At 41.8% G+C, this 21,877-nt stretch overlaps 1 protein-coding gene across 1 annotated transcript in view; it reads left to right on the top strand.

The window, feature by feature from the left end:
• Nucleotides 1-21,877, top strand: part of MYO10 (myosin X) — a 167,659-nt gene that overhangs the window by 101,194 nt on the left and 44,588 nt on the right. The window contains exons 11-19 of the mRNA XM_040585573.1: nt 726-844; nt 1,600-1,746; nt 1,926-2,026; nt 2,256-2,322; nt 3,693-3,785; nt 4,515-4,583; nt 4,766-4,848; nt 6,287-6,395; nt 9,548-9,628. Coding sequence (XP_040441507.1) covers nt 726-844; nt 1,600-1,746; nt 1,926-2,026; nt 2,256-2,322; nt 3,693-3,785; nt 4,515-4,583; nt 4,766-4,848; nt 6,287-6,395; nt 9,548-9,628 — 869 coding nt within the window. The remainder of the gene's footprint in view (nt 1-725; nt 845-1,599; nt 1,747-1,925; nt 2,027-2,255; nt 2,323-3,692; nt 3,786-4,514; nt 4,584-4,765; nt 4,849-6,286; nt 6,396-9,547; nt 9,629-21,877) is intronic.

The raw sequence follows: 21,877 nt of genomic DNA, 5'->3' as shown, positions 1-21,877 counted from the left end.
CAGTCTTAATTAGGGAAGACCTTGGGCACACATTTGTTCCATTAATAGTACTGAAATTCCATTTTAATCTAATTCTTTCTTTGAAATATTCTAACAAAAGTCCTCAAGTACATTCCTTAACTCAGATCTCCACCGAAGGTGTCTTTTGTTAGAGCTTTCAATACTTCAATTACAAATGTGAATGTGCTGGTATGTGTAAAGATTGGGCTGGCAAGCATTTTAAATGCTTGTTCAAATATGACAATAAAGAGTAGCATTACACACTGCTTTATATACTGTATTCTAGCAAAATTGCAAATTATAGTGTGCATGTAAAAAGAAAAAATCATTGGTTTTCTTTATCCTCAGCATCCTGAGGGAAGCTGAAATGCATTCATGTGGACAAATAGCGAATTACTGTTTGTACCTGGAAAAATATGTTACTGTAAGCAGTAGGTTGTTTGAATCCTTGACATGTAACATTTAGAAGAAAATAAGTATTTGTGACTGACTTGTGGTGACTTTCTAATGCTCAGTTCCTTTAGTTATGCATGTTTATGATACAGTGCCTTTTCATGAGCAGCAAAAACATATCCTAGGGTTTCTAGTTGTGTTTTTATCTCTAATCCCCATCATTTCGGAAGCATCTTAAATGGTGGTGGTAGTAACAATAGTAACACAACAAGCTAGTTTCGTAACCTTAGACATTTAAGGATGTATTTGTATTTGTCTCTTTCTTTTGCCAGCTCTGGGTAGATCTGCTGAACTGCTGGGGTTGGACTCTACACAGCTAACTGAAGCATTAACACAGAGGTCAATGATACTCAGGGGAGAAGAAATCCTAACACCTCTTAGTATACAACAAGTAAGGCTTCTCAGTCTTGACATGTTTTTAGGGTCTGTTAAAATATATGGCTTGGTCTTCAAGTCCAGGGAAGTCAGTGGTCACTTAGGAACAGAAGCTTAGCTCATGCATCTGAGTTGCTGTCAAAAATACTGTGTACATTTTTTGGGAAGGATATAGTTGGACTTTTAGAAATCTCTGTGGATCCTATCCTATCATTCTGGCCAGGGCTTATGGCTTGACTCTTGTTATTCTTACTAAACCTGATCACTTACCATTTTTTTTCAACTTCTAATCATGTAGGCTGATATTTTTTATTACAGACATTTGTGTCAGGTGGGTATTTTTGAAAACTTTCAGCAGAAATAATTTTATTATTAAGAAGGGCATTAGAAATAAGTATACATAACATTATGCTTGCCTCTAGAAAGGGGTAAATTAAGGTGTTATTTCCGACCCTACTTTTCTTCCTCCACACTTTAAGTTTACCATTTCCTGATTTTTCAGTGCATTAGCCTTGAAACGTAATTGTAAATTTAATAATGTATTATTATATATAATGTAACAGGTGTCTACCTGTTACAACTTACACCATTAAAGCTTAAGTCGTGATGCTCTGTAACTGATAATACAGTTGCTGTCAAGGTACGTAGGAATACAAACCTGCTTACACTATGCGTTGCTTTATGCTGTGCCAAGAGTGCTGACCAGCAAAGTCTGGTAAGTTCTCAGTTACAGGGGTGACTGACCCATTGTGTATTCCTCCTTTAATGCAGGCAATAGACAGCAGAGATTCTATGGCTATGGCACTTTATTCTCAGTGTTTTGCTTGGGTCATTAAGAAAATCAACAGCAGAATCAGGAGCAAGGAAGACTTCAAGTCTGTTGGAATTTTGGACATATTTGGATTTGAAAACTTTGAGGTAGGTTTCAAAAGCTTGTTCAAATGCATTGTCTAATATTTGTGCTTCATTGTTCTACATAGCTTTGTCATCTTCACTGGAACTTGGTTATTGAACAGGTTACGAATTAAACCAGTGCCTTGTTTGCAAAATGAAATAGTTGGAGTGTATGCATTTTTGAAAATGTCTTGTCTCTTTAGGTAAACCGTTTTGAGCAGTTCAATATTAACTATGCAAATGAAAAGCTTCAGGAGTATTTCAATAAGCACATCTTTTCCTTGGAGCAACTGGAATACAGCAGGTAAGAGAGACAGATTAAATTTGAAATTTTTAAAATATCAGTATTCACTTGAAATCTGAGTTCCCAGCTACCTTAGCTTCCTTTGAGAATCTCTCTGGAGCTGTGTATTTTTTACAACACGCTGATTTTGCTGTAATTTGCACGATAAAATACATCAGCTCTTTCTATTTCTATATTTAAATAATTTCGTTGTAGTTGTCAATAAAAAGGCCCTCCTTATCTTTCTTAGGGAAGGACTAATTTGGGAGGATATTGACTGGACAGACAACGGAGAGTGCTTGGATCTTATTGAAAAGGTAATAAAGGTTTTGATAGTGGTACCTATTTCTAGTTTTTGTTGGGAGGTAATGTGTCTATAAAGCACTTGCCAACCCAAAGAACAAGTGAAGAGAGTGGTGGATCTTGCATGTTTATATAGTGAACTTCTAACCAGATCATTTTCATGTGTGGATATATTATAGATTACATTGTAAGTTCAATATATGTATCTTTTAGTTACTTTTTAACAGTGTATGACTATATACAAAAGCAATGTTGAGAGGTGATTAAAAGGAATAGAAAGAGGGGCAGAAAGAATGACAGTGTCTTGCTCCTGTAATGACTTTTCATGGAATGCAGGTAATCTTCATTTGTTGCCTGCCAGTTTTGGCTTCATCCATAATTTTGTTTGCGTTCTGATTTGTGCTAAAGGAACATGTAGATGGTCATGAAGTTTCTGCAGCTGTCTGGTAGGAACATTAGTGGTGAGGGGCAGATGAGTCTGAGTTCACTGCACAGACATGATAACTCTGACTGGAGGATGAAGCCAAAGTTATCTATCGTTTCATCCGTGTTCACTTATGCCAGCAATGCAAGCAGGCTGTGTGAGTTTACCTCCGTAGCAGGGTGTATGGCTGCATGAATTTAGGCGACCACAGAAGCTGATGGCATCCAGCTGGCAGGACGTGACTGCAGTCAGGATAGTGTGGTTTGTCAGGAGCTGCTCCGGCCCGGTGGGAAGTGGCTTATTAAAATGTGCACTTAGAGAACCGTGTTTTTGTGAAAGGCTGTGTCAGCCTGAAGCTTGCTGGACACATTAATTGCAGGGTAGCTTGCTTTGTTCACCACCTCTTCTAGTATTAGAAGTAGGGAACATCAAAGGAAATCATGCAGAGGCATATGCAAAAGCAAAGGGAGGTTGTGTTTCATGCAGTGCGTAGTTAAATGGTGTATCTTTTGCTGTGCCCCTGGGCACTGTGGCTGCAAAAAGTTTGCATTGGTTCAACAAGAAAGTAGATGATTTTGTGGAAGAGAAAATTTTGAAAGGTTGTTTACACAAACTTCTCAGATTTAAGGGACTCCTGATTATTGGAGATCTTGGATGCTAGGGATATATTCTGGGACTGTGCCACTGTATGCACGAAAAAACTGCCTACATCAGGAGAACTGTGGCTTCTTCCAGTACCTTCTTTATTTTGCCCCTGTGTCGTATGCTATATAATTCAAATGGAGTTGCCAGAAAAATAGGATTGCAGTCCTCTGTGAGTGGGGTTTTAGTCATGTATGGGTGGTTTTGTGGCTCTCTGCACACAACAGTTTTAAGAACTTGGTGATTTTTCCAAACTGAGGACAATGTCTGTGTCCATCTGGGCACTAATTCATCTTCTGCCTCTTCTTGCTGTTCTAGAAACTGGGACTGCTAGCACTCATCAACGAAGAGAGCCATTTTCCTCAAGCTACTGACTCCACCTTACTGGAGAAGTTGAATACCCAGCATGCTGTATGTGATACTTTGATCATGTTTTCTGTGCAAATTATGGAGGGTCTCTTTGCTTTGTAGCAGTTCGTGGTTCAAATATATGGATGCATAGTTGTACAGGCTGTTTTGGATGTGTTCTGTATCATTTGCTGTCAAGTCTGAGTCAGTTACCTGGAAGAACATACCCTTGTTACTGTCCAGTTAAAGATTTCTGTATTGGTGAATAAACCAAATTCTGCTCTTAAAGCTCTGACAGCCTGCAGTAACTCAGATTATTTAGGTCATCAGTTTCTCTTTATTTAATGAAGTATTCACTTTGATGTCATTTACTGAAAGGTTGCTGTCTCCTCTGTCCAGATAGTGTTACTGTTGTTTGGGATTCTAGAATTAATTTTGAGAATTTTCTGGGATACAGGCGTACCCACCAGTCTTCATAACTGCCAGGTTAAGACAGAGCCTTTTTCTCGGAGTAGTAGATGGTTCTGCCAGATGGGTTCAGGTTTAGTATAATGCCTTTTTAGATAGTGTAAATCTGTTATTACTGCATTTGAAGCAGCCCAGACTAACAAATCCTATTATCGTTATAAGTTGGTTGTTTGCTTTTGGAGCACTAATCTTTCAGGGAGTTCACTAGAAGACAATGGTTTGTTTAGGTCTGTGTTTGGAGGATGATGTGATGCTTTTTATCATTCTACTCCCTGACACTCCCCTGCCTCAAATATTTTTCTCTTTTCTTTCCCCTCCAATTAGAACAATCCTTTTTATGTAAAACCAAGAGTTGCCGTTCACAACTTTGGAGTGAAGCACTACGCTGGGGAGGTAATTTTCTTTTCTTTATTTGCTGAAATTATTCCAAACGGAGTTTTAATTAGCTTAATTTTACCCTGAGGCTGCTGAAAATTAACTAAGGAACTCTGTTCCCTCAGCACTTTTTAAAGCACTGCTCTTGTGAGGAGTGCCTGACTGCTTGGCTTGTTTGAAACAGCTCTGTTTCCTGCTAGGTCCAGTATGATGTCAGGGGGATCTTGGAGAAGAACAGAGATACTTTCAGAGACGATCTCCTGAACTTGTTACGTGAAAGCAGGTACGTTTCTGCAATTTTTATTTAGGGCATGATGTTAAGGGGCGTCACATCACCTAATTCTACCAGAGTTTATCACCTGATTCTGCCAAGGTTTGAATACGTTAGATGTCGCATAGCATCAGACCTTGACAGAGTCGAAATGAGCATGGAGGAAATACCAGAGGTGCCTGTAAGCAAATCTGACTGTAATCGGTTCTTACAGAGTCAGGTTTTCGTACAGTACCTTGCCCCTGTTCAGTCCAGGTGGTTACTAGAGTGCTCTCTTGCGACTCAGTGGTAAGGATGCTGAAAGCTGGTGATGGCTTGTAACTGTTTCAGGGTGTCTCACAGGCAGTGTGCATGTGTGTTCTTTTGCTTCACATACAGCCCGATTTGCTGGTATTTCTGGCATTGCCTGACGTGATTGAAAGCTTAGAGCCAGGGACCTACTGCAGTGCAAATTGCCATATAGTAGTTGCTTCAAAGGGAGAATTTCTGTAAAGATTTATCTTTCTGGAAGTCTGAGCTTGGACGTCTTTGGTACCTGCATGCCTCCTGTCATTCTGCTGTGTAAGGTCTCAGGATCCATATACAGTGGTACCCTGTGAGCCAGAGCAGTACCACATCCCTTTTCGTAGGGATATGTGAGACTGCAGAACACACAGAGGGGTGACCGAAGAGGAAGGAGCTGAGCCCGGGTGTTGCCATCTCATCTGCTGCCCTCCCCCATCCTGTCCTGTCATCCTGCCTTGCTGTGCAAGTTGCTTGTTTGTAAATTCCTTAAGCCCTTCTGTGCAGGGGAAACGGTTAATAAATATTTCCCTCTCTGTGTCTGTTCTAGTTTCATGATATGTCTGACATAACGTGTCAACTGAACTATGTAGGTAAAAGTAATAAATGAGTTAAAGCTGCTGGGCCTGGTTTTGCTCTTGCACCGACGTCTGTGTGGAGCTGAAGTTAAAAGGTCTGGGTTTCTGCAGAAGTGTAAGACAAGGGTACCCAGCTGATAGGGTAGAAAAACTGCACGCACAGCTGGTATCTGAAAATGACGCTCATGAGGGTGGTTTGCAATGCCCCCAAACAAGCTGGAAGTCTTGTATTTTAGTCTTTGTTTAGGTACAGTTCCCATTACAGTCAGCTGGAGTTTTGGTTGAGTGAGTGGAGTAAAATGCAGTACAGACTCTAGGACTTCACACTTCATTTTCCTAATGATGTGTTGGGAGTGGAGAAGAAAGAACCCCCTTGTTTTGTTTTGCTTTGTGGGTTTTTTCCTTCCCTGCAGACATTCTGCAAAGGCAATATCTATTGCTTATTAAAGGTTATTGAGAAAATTAATATGCATTTTTTGGATGGAGGAGCTGCTTTCTAAGAGACGGTGCTTTCTTTGCCTTCTGTAGTGGTAAACTTCATAGTCTGTTAAGAAATACTTTGGAGATACTCTTTTTCTTTCCCATTCCAGCCTTGATTTCATCTACGATCTATTTGAACATGTTTCAAGTCGCAACAATCAAGACACTCTTAAATGTGGAAGCAAGCACCGAAAACCCACTGTCAGTCTCCAGTTCAAGGTTAGTTAATGTGTTGTCTCTGCTTTGTAGCTAATCGGTGATAGATAAACCCTGTTCAGTAAAGATTAAAACAGGCAAAACTTCAACATCAAAACATTACTGTTGTTGCCATGAAACTGCACTTCTTATCAACTGATGGGCCGTGCTAGCTAGCTACAAGCAGATGCTGACCTTTGCATCACACCATGCACACAAGGCTCCTGTTGCTTCCCACTTGTGTATTTGTCCATATTGTAAAGCTCATCTATGAAGTTGGTCTCTCTCGTCCTGGTTTTTCTTTCTAATCTAAAACCAACCACAAAACTGCACAAAGCCTTACAGCTTTGTGGTGCCTGTGTGCTAAGAAAAATAAGTACTGAATAAGTACCTCATTAAGGTGTTGCCTTGGTTTTTAACTTAAAGTTTGGAAAGCATTTTTATTAAACACCTTTTTATGAGGCTTTATAGCCCTCCCATCAAAAATGGCATGAAATTGAAATCTAGCATAAAGTCTATCTGCAAATTATTTGAAAGAGAAGGGTTGGCACAAAACTTTTTCTAAATTGCATGAGTACAAGTCTGGATTAGTTGTCTTTCATTTTTTTTGGAATTAATATACATTTGTACTGTTCATTCCCTTTTTATTAAAAAAGGGAGCAGACGCAAACCCCTTGAGGCAGATTTTATCCTAATAAACTGTTGCTAAGGGTTGGACAGAACAGCAAGGAGTGTATGCTGGGATACACACAATGTCTTTTATTAAAAAAACACTAACGTTATATTCCCTGGACAACTTGCTTTGTGCTGCCATCTCTCATCTTGGACAATACCCATTTCTTGTGGTGAGGCGGTGTTATTTGCTAGCGCTCTGGGGCAGCAGAGGTACTGTTGCCACGTAGTCATTTGGACCTGTGCAAAGCAGACCTTTAAGATGTTCCTGTATAAAAATATATAGTGACCCTATTATTGTGCCCACTTTGCAGGGTAGAACATAACATAGAGTTCCTTCTCTTCTCCGTCAGGGCCCCTGAACAATGTAAAGCATGATAGAACATGAATTCAAAACATTGTTGCTTCTTATCTGCAGCTGCAGTAAATGACTGTTAACCAGCTGGGCTGCTTTACAAGAGGTTGACCTTCACATCATGCCAACCTCAAAGAATTATGTTGGGTGTTTTTTTCCATGTTTTAAAGCCTTCCAGGGATTAGTCCATCTCGTTTCAACTGAAGATAAGAACTTTGACTTCACAGTTTTATTCTCATGATAGTTTGATTAACTTTTCTTTCCATTTGACAGCCTGCCTAACGCGGGCCTGGGGTTGCACGCAGAAAGCTGAGGTTGGACACCATCTGTTCAGCCTATTGCTTAAAGCAGGGCAAACTTCAGATTAGCTGGTCACCTGACAGAGACTTAGGGGCGTGCAACACTGTGCAGGCTCTGACTGGCTGTAGCACAGGTGGATGTGAAAACAGATGAAATTATTTTTGTTTGGAGTGATCAACTTTTACAGTCTCGGCCTGCGCTGAGAGAATTTGCTTAGTTGTCCATAGATGTTGTAATGTTCACACAGGTTTAATAAGATGAAGCTTTCACATTTTGAAGCTGTAAATATTTGTCTTTACCCAAAAATATTTGTCGTTGTATCTTCTGGCTGTGTAATGTTTGCTGCTCCTGACTCCTGGTCTGTAGGCTGGCAAAGGCCAGCGAACCAAGAACTACCACTGATGTTCCCAGTCACTTCACCATTTGCTCCCTTTGCTCAATACCAGCTCCTGTGCACAGCCACAACTCTGCCTGTTGCCTTTATCACTTCATGTTTAATCACCAGGAAAGCCCTTATTTTGCAGATTAAAGCAAGAATTTGTTGTAGCAGACTGCCATTGGCAGTTTCGGTCCAAAACATATGGTAGGACACACAGCGTTGCTCCTTTTTAAAAGTGAATTTTCTGTCTCTTTAGCAGCCTGCTCTGTATTCTGTCCGCTGCCTGGCACACAGTGTCATGGTTTAGGGGTGAAACGTAACCATTGCTAGCTTTCTGGGCTCTTCAGAGCCTTGGCTCCCCACTATACAGTCATTTTTATCTCTGCAAAGTGAACACAAGACTTAAGTTTAAAAAGGTTTATCATACTTAATGATACAGAATGAGGCAAGTTGGAATAAGGTATGGAATGATGGCTCAGGTGGGAAAGAGGCGGATGTGTAATTAAAGTAATCATCATAAAAGGACTGAGGGGGTTTTGTGATTTTTATCTCCAGGTTGAGGTTCAGATAACTGATAGTCTAATGTGTATTGGGTCATTCAGAGTTATAAAAGTAAGAAAAAAACCCATGCTTTCTTCTATGTTTTTTTAGCTGAACCTTATAGTCTGTGTTAAATGCAATTAGTTGTCACATGAAATAACTGAAAACACTGTTAGAATTGTAAAATTCAATAAGGTGTGTATTCTGTACCACTCTTACCATTTACTTGATCTTTGTTCATTTCAGGAAGGGGGCGTTCCAGAATCTAGTACTGATAAAACAATGTCTACTGTATTCTAAAGTAACTTTTTTCAGATTTTTGTGATTTTTTTTTTCTACCCTCTTATTGACTTGCATGTTATCGGAGTGTCCTTTTAAGCAAGAAAGTTTGAGACTGCACAGGAGAAAGGAGCTCCCTGAGCACAAAATGCTGCTGATGGCAGGGAAAATGGTGAATGAGTGGACACAGGGTGGCTGAAATGAAAAGAGGAAATCTGGTTTTGTGGGTATTTCGATTTTACCTTAGACCTCTTATCTTTCCTTTTGACTTGCTTCAGTTTAGCAGTTTAGGAATGTGGATCCTAAGTCTTAAGCTGTCATTGAAAAGATCTGTGAAACAGCAACTTCCCAGTTTGGTGTTTCCTTATGAAGAGTTTTCTTTATGTCAATCTGTATATCTCATTCACTGTAAAACACTGATGATGGTTTTGATCAGAAAAGGGGCTGATGGAAGAAACGAACGTGCACATAACCATTCTGTATGTTGAAATGCAAGAGCGTTCATGGTACAGTAATTTCTGGTGCATACCACTAGGTGTTGCAGTTAGATACTGTCTGCAAGGCAAAGCTGCAAGAGCTTTTGCCAGGGTTATGTTGCTTGTACCGTAAGTCAGCTTATGAAGTGCTGTCTTCTTTCTACCTGTGTTTTAGGAATCGCTTCATTCTTTAATGGCAACGCTGAGTTCTTCAAATCCTTTCTTTGTTCGGTGCATCAAACCCAACGTGCAGAAGGTAAGGTTTAAAATTGTGCCTGTCATTTCTGTATGTCTCAGGCCAAATCTTCCGCTGCCTGTCTGGTTACTTACCGCTGTGTGAAGCAGAGGGTAGCTTTCTTCACTGACTTTGTAAAAGGCTCTGCAAGGTGAAGGCACTGGGAAGAGCTTTTGATTTCTTTTTGCATGTGGCTCATGTCTTTGGGCACGTTTTTAATAGTCATTGCTCACAACTCTGATAAATAACTGGTTCTAAGGGTGGTTATAAGAGGAGGGTAAAAGGATGGACTGCATGTTTGACAACTCTGAGAGCCTTTTTAGGAAGAAAATGTCAAAACTGCAAAGTTTGTTTTAAATCAGTAGAGGCAGTGAGTGGTGGTGCATATAGCAAAACTGATGGGAATCAGACTCTTAGTCTTTCCATTTATGTACAATTCTAAGTGTCCGTGCTGGCTGTTCTGTTACAGAATTATTTTTTTAAAACAGACTTGGAAACTAAGGCTTACTGTATCAATTTTGCCTTTTGAGTCACAGATAATGAAAGGCAATGTCAAGACTTCCTTAGATATGTTGGAGGGCTCTCTAGAAATGAAGCGGTAATGCTATAGTGGTCGCTGAAGTTAATATTGTTAGCCTGGTCCTGATATTTTGGGGGTTTGCACATCTGTTTTTGGCTTTATAGTCTGGTATTCGGGTATGTCTACTTATGTCAAAAGTGCAACAGGCAGAGGTGCTAACAGATCTGGTTTATGGTTTTCACGTGGCAACTTAGAAATAGGTGACTGCTATAAATCCAGTTTTTATTAAGTTTGTATGGGACATCTGGTTATTCAGGACACTAACACATCAGACATGGCAGATTTCATCGCATGTTTTTGTGCTATCTGGACAGTACATCCTTGTCTTTACATGTTTTCAGTTAGTAACTGTTGACGCCACTTTTGCACCGTTACTCGTGATGTGTCAAATAACATGCAGGTTGTGTACACCTTAGCAAGAGGGAACAGCCTGGAAGCGAATAAGACCTGCTTTCTATGTCCTGGAGTGCTCAGTGCTCTGAGGTGTGCAGCCACCTGGTCGCCAAACAAGGCACCAAAGCGCCTTGGCCAGCAGCTGCTCTCTGTGAGCCTGTCTGTCTGTGGTAGAGCTCCTGATCACTGAGGGAGGGCACTTCTGAAAAGCTTGTTGTCTTCCCTGCTCCCATTCTTGCCTGGAAGCCCCGTGACCTTTATAAAGCCCACCTGCTGCCACTGGAGTAGAAGAACTTCAGTAACTCACATTTTCCTTATTTGCCCTTTTGCATCCGAGTAAGACTCATCTCCACAGTACCAGTCACAAGGATTTGCCATAGTTGACGCAAGAACCAGGCACTTGTTGCATTTCCATAGCAAGGAAAACACCGAGTTCCCACCCCTATGTTGGTTTACCAGTCTATTCCCACTGGAATGCTCCATCCCTGACAAGTTTGGCATATGCTACTGTATCTCCACATACATTTTACTATCGTTAAAACAAAGTTTTCACAGAATTAGCAGCTCTGTGCAAGCAGAAGGAGCTTGAGACAGCCTCAGTCTCAGGAAACTACGTGTAATTGCAGGAGCACATGCAGGAACAGATTAGGAAATTCCTGTAGACAATCCCTTTCAAAGTACTTATAAAATGTCACTGAATCTTACACAAAAATGTTTGTCCTTGTTTTCCATTTGCTTCAGTATGATTGCAAATTTAACTTGATTCAGTGGCTATACCAAATAAAAAATCCTGTTTGAAGAACAAGAGTAGAGAAAAGGGTCACACGGCTTACCTACCGTAGGTGATTCAGTAGAAGACGATGGAAAATGAGAAGGAAAGCATATCTACTACTTGTTGATGGCATTCTTCCCTCAGGAAAGTGTTCTCAAAGCGCATTTTTGAGATCCACTATTTTAAGTTTCCTCTGCTGTACACTGCTCTCTGTTCCCCCCCAGGTCTCACAGATACTGATTTTTAGTGCCAGTCTTGTGACGTTGCTGGTGTTTCTCCTTCTGCAGCAGTGCAGGTACAGAAGCAGGCATGTGAATGGCATTTGGCTCCTCCCTAGCTCAGCTGCGTTCTGTGGATGCACATCACGTTTAACATTTCATAGTTTATCCTGTCATACAACTTGTTGCTTCTTTTCAGTTAGACACAGGAAAATCAGGTGAGTCAGTTTGCATAGCTCTGAACCAGCATGGCTCAGAGACATGTTAGCTGTGCATGGGCTACCAGGGATTGCTGTGTACGTGACTCACTGTGCAGGGTTGGTTAGAAGCGTAACTGCTTGAGAAATTTCGATGTGCCGCTGAAACAGAGAAACTGGGATTGAAAGAAAGTAAAAAAAAGTTCACTGAGCTTTTTCCTCTGTGTTTTCCGTCCATAGGTTTTACTCTGCAGTGATGGTGATACAGAATGGTTAAACATCACTCCTCAAAAAGTGCTTAAAGCAGTGCTTGCCAAATTACAAATCATAGAATCATAGAACCATTTAGGTTGGAAAAGACCTTCCAGATCATCAAGTCCAGGCGTTAACCCAGGACTGCCAAGTCCATCATTAAACCATGTCCCTAAGCACCACATCTACATGGTTTTTAAACACTTCCAGGGATGGTGATTACCACTGCCCTGGGAAGCCAGTTCCAATGCCTGACCACCCTTTCAGTGCAGAAATTTTTCCTGATAGCCAATGTAAACCTCCCCTGGTGCAACTTGAGGCTGTTTATTCTTGTCCTACTGCTTGTTACTTGGGAGAAGAGACTGACACCCACCTGCCTACAACCTCCTTTCTGGTAGTTGTAGAGAGCAATAAGGTGCCCCCTGAGTCTCCTCATCTCCACGCTGAACAACCCCAGTTCCCTCAGGTGCTCCAGACCCTACACCAGCTTTGTTGCCCGTCTCTGGACACACTCCAGCACCTCAGTGTCCCTCTTGCAGCGAGGGGCCCAAAACTGAACACAGTATTCGAGGTGCAGCCTCACCAGTGCCGAGTGCAGGGGCATGATCCTTGTCCTGCTGTCCACACTGTTTCTGATGGTGTGAAAGGAGGGGGTGTTTTAGTTGTTTTTTTTGAAATATGCAGTGTTAAAGGAGAGCTGGACCAGAGAGACTCGGTAAGCAGAGCACTGAAGTTGTGTTACCAGGAGCAAAGCCACTGAAGCTACTCGTTGCTCTCTGGGTTGGGTACGAATAGGTGGCACACCTATCATCGAGCACCCCCTGTAACTCTGGAGAGGAGGAGCTGGTGGTGCTCAAGAGCTGTTTTACTCTGGAAATATGTTTGAATTCTGTAGGTGAATGAGGTTGAGCAGACAGAAGACAAATTCAAGCCTTTGAAGAGCGTAACATGCATCAGACAGTACTTTCTCTGCTCTTCTAGGCATTGAAGTATATTCATGTTGGATAAGAGATGTGATGATTTACAGTAATTATTTGATTTTTTAATTGAACAAAAGTTTAATTTTTAAATATGTTACAGTGGCAAGCAAAAACAATTCATCATACGCAGTAAACCACTGAACATCTACATATCAAAGCAGGATCTACACTCATTAATGCAGTTCCCTAAAGGGAGTGCACAGAGTACATGACCTTTTGTCACAAGACATTTCAGCAAGCAGGCCTCAGACAGAAGAACAGAGGACTCATTAATCTTTGGGAGACCCTCAAACAATCAGTGTATCTGTTTTCACAGTTTCCAGTCTCTTCTGAACTAGCTATAACATGGAAACTTTTCCACGTGGTATGCTTAATGAGTATTTTCTGCTAATGAAGGGTCTTTCTCCTCAGCTCCCCTTATCTTCAGTGCAGCTTGCAGAACAACGTGTCGTTTCATCCTGTTGAACTTTGACACATCTTTCTCTATTTCTTAGTCTCATGTTTCTTTTCCTGCCTCCTACTCTACTCAATGATGATTCCTCCGTGCAACCTTGCCTTTTCTGGTCTCCATCTATCCTTTAATAAAATAAAATAAAACCAAAAAACACATGAAAACAAACAAAAAATAACAGCAACTACACCCACTCCACCCACCCAAAAAAAAAAAAAAAACCAACCAAAAAAACCCCCACCAACAAAACAAAAGAGACTGTATTTTTAAAGCAAGCTACAACCATTGCTACAGCACTTAGCTGGATGTTTCTTCCAGCTTGCTGCTATTAATGAAGTTGCTAAGCCTTGGTGCTGCTCAGGAGACAGTTCAGGGTAAATTTAAGATCTGAACTTCCTACACAAGCTGTTTCAGAGGCAGAAATTTTCCTGTTGACCAGAAGGAGTGAGCCTCAGGCAGACTGACTCAAGTGTATTCTCAAGGTCCCTTCTCCATTTAGGACATTTCTTCAGAAAATACATTGGCATAATCATTGCAAGTGGCCGCTGCCCCCAGCATCTGCATGGCTCATCTGTGCTGGTCTCTTAAAACCTCAGTTACTACAGCTTGCTTCTGTAATTCCCTGTTCTTGAGACTTTGGCAGGTCCAGACGTGGCTGTTCTCTCATGCAGGTAGATAGGTGCTTCCACTTCTCTTTGGTTACAGATCTAAGTCCAGTTTGGTCCTGACGGGCAAAATCCTGGCTTTGTTAGATTTGGCGTGAAATGTTTGATGTAGACAAGAATGTCACTTTTTTTTTGTTGTGTTTTTTTTTTTTTGTTAGGAAACCTGTGTTGGTGTGTACCACGTGAACAGGACCACAGGGTCTCTACTAACCTCCCTGTCTGCTCATTTATTGTCTGTCTCGTTCCTCTGTTGCAGTGATGGTCTTGCCAGGAGCAGGATAAAAGCTGCTGTCTCTGAAGCTTGTGAACTCTGAAGGGACAGTTCTGTTTCTCTGCAGTTTGGGTTTTTTTATATTAATTGTTTTAATCTTAAAATTTAATTAGGTAAGGCAAAGAATTAAGACAAAATTAAACCTACTTCAGGGCAGGAGTTATAGGGAGCAACAGAAAAAGTGAAACTAGTAATAACTTCGCAATTCAAAGGAAGACTTGTAGAGAAAGATCTGTAATAAATTCTGTAAGGCTTACTGCTGCTTAGGAGTCCTATCATGCTCCATATTCATTCTGGGAAAATTACTATCAAGGCAGTAAGATTGCTAACATCGCTTCTGGGGACAGAGCCGTTTAAAGGGATCAAGGCAGGGCTATTGGCACCTGCAAGGTACTTTGAGGCGTAGGTCATTAATAGCCATGAGACGCCCTGGAATAGCAAGCAGTATGTCCCCTAGTACAAAATAAGATGCAAACCTATTTCACTTGGCGTCTGAATTAAACTTGTGCTCTTAAAATAGCTCTGAATCATTACAAACGTAAGTATAGCATGATACCAACCTAAACACCACTTAGGAGTACAACTCAGGAACGTGGTACATAGGAACAGTGAGAAAACAGCTTGGCCCCATCTGTGAGGATGATTGTGTGCAGGGTGTGGAGCAGGTATGAGTTCAGTGAACGCAGTACGTGAGCTGGTTGTCAAGCTGGAATTGCAATATTGTCATATTGAGACCTGACTGTATGAATTACTGAGTTTGACTTGTAGAGAGATTTTTTTGCAGAAATACATGGATGAGAACAGTGCAAGTCTAATGCTGCTGCATTGAGGACAGCACCGATGTAAGACCTTAAAAGATGCAGGGAGGGAGACTGAGCTTCAAGGATACTCTACTATACCTTCAGCACAGGGTTGCTAAGCATCTGCATAAGGCTTTACTTTTAAGTGTCTTTATTTTAAAAAATTATCCTTAATAAAACAGTCCACTTCAAACTTCGATGCACATCCTACTGCAGTTTATACCAAGTATGTGCTTCATACACCAGCCTCAGTCACTTGGCAGACTCTGGGACTCCTTACTGGGGACTAGATGCCTTTGTGGGTTTTGAAAGATGCTGAGCCCAGCAGTTAAAAGCTAAAAAGTGTCAGGCCCTAAATGGAGGCGCCTTTATGGTTTGTTCACTTGGTTGCAGAGCCCTGGGGTGGCCCTTCTGCAGTGAAACTGAAATGTTCTCTGATGCTGGGAGCTAGCAGATCACAGGGTAAATTTGACTTGCTATCCATAAGAAAAAGGGAAGGGAAAACCTGATCATCACTTTAATAGCTACTCTGTCATACTTCGAAAGTGAAGGGAATAGATTATATGGCCCAGGAACAGCTGCTGGGGGTGTTTGGTGCTGTTTGTAGAAAGCTACGGTCTAACACTGCTCATTTACAGCTGTAAAGCTGTATTAGAGATCCTTCTTGCCTGTTGGAAAAATCTCTCTTTAATCTCAGTTGTTCTCAATAAATACATGTTATAAGAAGGCTTTCTGGCTGCCAATTACTGCTGTCGTTGCTTCTGGAGGGAGCAGAGCCACAGGCTCCGAGCACAGATGGGGCTTGCTGGGGCAGTGTGGGTCAGGCTCCGGGAGCTGCCGTTCAGGCTCATCCTTTGGGAGCAGAGCAGCCATTTCCCAAAAAACATAGCGTGTTGGCCCTATCTCACAGGCCAAGAAGTGCGTGGGGCCAAAGGCAAACTACTTATCCTTAGCCCTTTAGTTCATAAGGCTTTATTGTTTGTAGTCAGGAAGGCGCAGTCGTAAGGTGTGGCGTCGTGCCTGGCCAATGCTGCTTAATTCGGCTACCTGGATCTTGTCGCCTTGGGTTTTGTAGAATTACATAGCTTCAAATTGGGACTTGTGGAGTATGTCCCAGCTGCATCATTTTCTGGCACATCACTCGAGTAATTAGGTCAGGCGCTAGAAGACTTCTTAGGTAAAAGTGATAAGGAGAGTGGGTGTGAGGAGAGCAGTCGCTCCTGCTCCCAAAGTGCCGGCAGTAATGTTACGTGTGAATCTGAATCCCTGGCTGAAAGAACAAGACGATTCCTGCACAGAATTTCATGCTGCACAGGCAGCGCCTGTCTTTGGTGTCGCCTCCGAAAGATCACTCCCGTCACTCCTGCAGTGCAGCTGTCGGTTATGCTCCCCGGGAGCCACTGGGTTGTCCCTTTGTCACCACCTCGGAGCGTCGCTGCTTGCTGCGCTGAAGTAGGTCATTCCACTCTCCAGGCAATCACCCAGACAGGCATGTTCTTCTTCTTCATCAAGGTTTGTTGTTTACTAAGCAGGGCTGACTAGGCATCTCTTTGCTAAGTGTATTAGCCTTTGTCTTTCAGTGGAGTAAGGAGTTTAAAACTGAGGTGTTTAAGGCTGGGGATGGAGCTGAGATGGGGTGCTGCCGGGGAGGGAGCAGATGCTGTGCTGTAAAGATTGCATCAAACTCCAGGCAGTGCAAGCAAACAGATTTTTGCATGTTTTGCAGCACGTACGTGCACAGTTGGCCAAGTTTCCCAGAAAGACTGTTTGGTAGGACTCTGTCCGCAAGTGGTAGGAGTCATTTTTGGATCTCAGGTAGTAACTGTGGCAGTGTGCTTTTGTGAGCAGGGTGGGGGGATGCATGGGGAGCGAAGGCTGCTTCAGGGGGAACCTGGGAGGAGGTGGCCCAAATGGCAAAGTACCAGAACGATTCTGGGGGAAAATTAAAAATACCCCACCCCTAGGCATTTTAAGTGCAATATTTATGTAGTTTGGCGTAGTATTTAGAAGCGAGAAGAATTTTGACTGCTGCAGCAGACTGTCAGCAGCAGAGGATCTTACCGCCTCCAGCTGACTTCCAAGTACTGCAATAATTCTGCATTTTGTTCCACCTGATAGATTTTTTGTGTTCTACTAATTCCTTCGTGTGTGATTGTGTGACATAGATGGGCATTCACAGAACTGCAGCTACTGATCCCAAGTCTGAAGTTTTTGCTTTTTGTAAAGACTGAGCAAAGAACTTGGCTTTTCTTCCTTCTTGTGCACTCTACCGAGTATTTGAATTGCAAGCATTGTCATGCAAATGTATGCACAGAAACAGTGTGTACTTTATCAAGCTTTGTAAGTTTTCTTTTTTAACTACAAAAAAAAAAAAATCCCCCTACATCTCTAGATGGCAATTTACATTCAAATCCTGTTTGCTGTGTTCTCATGGTAACTACTCCAAGGGAATATGCACAGTCCATGATAAATAGACATCCTTAGAGCTCCAAAAGCATCGCTGGGGTACAGAGTATTGTTCTCTAGCAAAAACTTTTAACGTCCGTAACTCCCTTGCTAAACTGTGTCTTAGGGCATTTTGTGCATTTTATCTCTTAAGGTTTAGGAATTTGTTGGCTGTGAAATATATTTACATTCTTGATGCCTATAAAGTGAGATTAGCCCTTGTGTCCTGTTAGTCAGGAATATCTACAGCGATTGCTGTAGAGCCAGCCCTCACTAGGCTTGACTTCCTTTGAGTAGCAGCAGGAATGAATTAAGCAAGTACAGCCAAAGATATCACATGAAAGACTTGAAATACCAGTGAGCTGAAGAAAGCCCTGTTCTGTGTGTGTCTGTGTGTGTGTCTGTGTGTGTGTGCATAGCTGCAACTGCTAAAGATTCAGTTTTTCACAATGGGTGAACGCTGAAGGGTGAAAAAGCCTTAAAAGGTAAGGGGCTTAATTCATGCAGGTTTTTTAATAATTTTAATCTTGCGTACTTGGAGCTGTGGTGGACTTGTAGGAAAAGAAAGTGCCTGGGGTTTGGCTAGGGAAGCTGTGCTGGAAATGTTTCTGGGCTTGTATTTTCTTTTTAAAGAGGGTAAATGCACGCAGAATCAAGTTTGTGAAAAAATGACAAAATTTACTGGTCTAATCATATTTTTGAATGCCAGGAGAGCTTTGCTGCCAAGCAGTCTGCTTTAATAAATCACACTCCGTTTGAAAGTTAAAGGGGCGATTGTTCACAGAGCAGGGAAGAAGTCAGCAGAAGTAGAGCTGTGTGTGCGGAGCCGGGGGAAGACCTGTGTTGCAGTGACGGGCTGCTTTCTGGAGAAAGATCTTTTCTGTTGTTCAGCAGTCTGTGGTGTAGATTCAGGAAAACCAGCTATGTAAAGTTTTAAGACAATAGTATTCCTGTAATTTATTAAGGCATAAGGCATGGCTGTAGTTTTGCATTGATTACATGATAAGAAAGCAACACTGGGGATGAGTGTGTTTGGGGTGGGGGGAGTCCAGCAAGATACCTGCAGCACCCAGAAGTCTAAACTAGTTTAGTAGTTTTACTGGAGAAACTTGATGGGGCACATTTGAGACAGTAATTTTTATGCCATAGAAATGCAGGAAATGGAATACACCTGGGAAAAAATAATAATTGCAGTAGTAATGGAAAGGATACCTCAACAGAAGTATATTTTGACTTTGTTTGCTGTGTCAGCTCCCCCCTTCTGCCCCTAATGAAATAAACCCCCCAAAACCAACCCAGCAGGTAAAATAGCTCTGTTCGCCGCTGATTGCCTTTGCTGCTGGGATCTGTGTTTTACTTCTTGCTTTCCCACTTAAAGAGCTTGCCTCTGCAGACATCAGAATTCAGCCACAGGGTAGAAAATTAGGATAAAATTGCTTGAGAGAACCTGTTATGAAGGGAATGGGCTTGATCCTGAATCATTGAAGTCTATGGGAGTTTTATTCTGGTCTCAAGAAGAGCAACCCTAGATTTGCCTTGCAAATCTAGATGAAGGAGATAGGATCTGATAAAGTGCCTATGGGACTGGGAAAGGGGGTTCTCATAACTTGTAGTTGTTCTTCCCTCACTGATGTTGAGAGGTGTCCTCTTAAACCTTAGTGGTAACAGTGGTAGTAGGTCAAAAAGTAGGTATTTTTGTTGTGTGGAACATCAAATATATGTATTCAGTATTTCTTCCGCTAAAACTGGTTAGATTGTTAGATTCAAAAAAGGTAAAATTTGTTTTGCTTCTACTTTGTTGGCATATTCAAAAAATGTATTTACAAGCTGTAACATAAATGGAAGCATAATGATTTTTTTTTTTTTCTAATACAGCTAGATTACTGATAGGAATTACCTGAAAGTTACAGTACTGTCCCAACTATTCACAGATCTTCGTCAGAGCTACCCTCGGAACACAGAATCTGTGTCAAGAGCAGAATGTGATATTGTCTAAGAGTAGGTTTGGGTCAGTTGCTAAATTTTTTTTTTTACTTTTAACTGTATCTGTCTGTTCATGTATATATATATATGTATATATGTGGCTTTTCTGTATTCAGTCACAGGATGCAGAGAAGGAGCAAAGCCTTCATGGGGGGAAAACCTCTCTGTGATGAATTTGCAAGGACTAAGTACACTTCAGAACATTTGCTATCACCTCCTAAGATTAAACTTTAAACATGAAATGCTTCCTGAAAGCACATCTAAGCATCTTATCTTTGTTGTCTAACTTACACCCAGAATTTACTGTTTCTGGTGGTTTTAGCCAGTTTATAAGCCTAGGAAGCAAGACAGGTCCATTCCTAACACTGTCATTAGAATTACAGAAGTGAGGTTGTGGTTTCATTTGTATGGAGTGGAATGTAGTAGCTGTAAAGTCCATGTTTCAGGACATCAGCTGAGTCATAGCTGTGTGACGGCAGTCAGCCTAAAGTACAGGAGGTTTTTGGCTGATGCATGATGAGGTTTGAGGTTGCTGCTGATGGTTTTTCTCCTCCACGTTCCTGATGTGCGCTCCGTGTTCAGGCAAGGGAGGTGGTAGCACCGCAACTCCTCGGGCTCTGTGGGCAGTTACTACTTTTGTTGTTCAGTCCCAAGCACAGGGTGAGCTTACGCTCTCTTCAGGTCTGTGAAGTTGCTGGTGAGCCAGGAAGCCCAATGCGCTCTGTAAATCATTCAGGACACTGGGAAGTTTATTGTTGTAGCTGCCACCTTGGATTGTCCCATACACCTGTGAACACTGTGCAGTGTTTAGTGTAGAAAAGACAAGTCTGTCACCTAACTCATAGTGCTGTGCTGTGTTTCCACCATTTACACGATGAAATCTATCATGGCATTTTTGAAACTCAGTCTGTGTAGATCTAGACATCATAATCACGAAGTATGTGGTACATAGGGGCTTTGGGGGATCTCAAAGCTTCTAATAGTCAAGCAGAGATAAAGTAGATGGGTTGAGAGAGACATCCACTTTCAGAAAGCCAGATAAATGCCAAATCCTCTGTGATACTGGCTTTCTCGAATGAATGGCTGCCCCAGATTCAGCATGAAAAGGACGAGTACGTCCATCTGCAGCTTGCCAGCCACACCATTTGTGCATATTTAGCCAAAAAGGAACAGTGTCCAGCCTCATAAATTAAGTAGTCTTTCAAAGGAAGAAATGATTATTTCTGTTAAAAGGTTTAGTGCTTAAATTCACTTCACATAATTTTTTTAATATAAGCAAACAATTTGCATAGCAAACGAAGTTGTGTTTAGGAAGGTTGATTCTGTCTTCAGTGTCTCTTTCTGATTCAGACGTGAAGGGTTATGTTTTGTTGTATACTTAAGCCAACCTAGGAATTTCTCAGAGGAGAAGTGGCTGTTCAGCCATCCAAAATTGCCATTTCCCTGTGACCACTGGTGCAGAACATAGCATGTCTCAAATCGGCCCCATTCTTGGAGGGCACGTACATCTCATTGGCCTCAATGGGCTCAAACCACACATTTAAATGCTTTGCTTAAGTTGTTACTGGGTTTACGCTGCTTTGACCAGCACGTACCAGCATAGCTGGAGCCACAGCACCTCTTGTCCCACAGCTTTGAAGAGGAGTGAGGCATGTATGCAGCTCCTTACAGTTGCATACCCAGCCTGAAGTTGCAAGTCATCTTGTTTCAACTGTCGCTCCAGTTGCGTGGAGTCCATGCTGCTGGCCAGTCCCAGGAGAATGTAGGTAGTGCTGGTATGTCAGCAATGGAACCGATCATGGAGGCTCACCGGTGTGTTTTCACCGTGATCAGAGAACAGGGAAGAGGGATAGAAAAATCCACTTCTGGGGCAGGAAGAGCCATATCTTTGCTTAAATGCGCTGCAGTAGATTGTAAAACCAGAAGTAAGGGCAGAGCTTTTCTCCACAGGATCATCTAAAAAAAAATGTATAGAGACAACCAAATGTGTTCGTCATATAACTAAGATGGAAATAGCCTTAGTGAAACAAAGGGCCATTGACCAGCGTCCCTGCCCGTCAGCTCTGCAGGCTTTGTGGAAATGAACAGTGGCATCGTAATGAAATCACTCAGAAGGTAGTTGAATGTAAATTAGTTAGGTCCTGATGTAATTTTACCATCTATTATAATGCATTGTTTCGCTCGCTCTCTGTTTATGTGTGTGTGTCGTTAGATCAGTTAGTAGTTTGATAACCAATATTGGTGTTAAGGGAGGTTCCTTGCC

This window comes from Falco naumanni, chromosome 3 (genome assembly GCF_017639655.2).
Source record: "Falco naumanni isolate bFalNau1 chromosome 3, bFalNau1.pat, whole genome shotgun sequence".
NCBI lineage: Eukaryota > Metazoa > Chordata > Aves > Falconiformes > Falconidae > Falco > Falco naumanni.
This window is presented reverse-complemented; position numbering and strand designations above follow the sequence as displayed.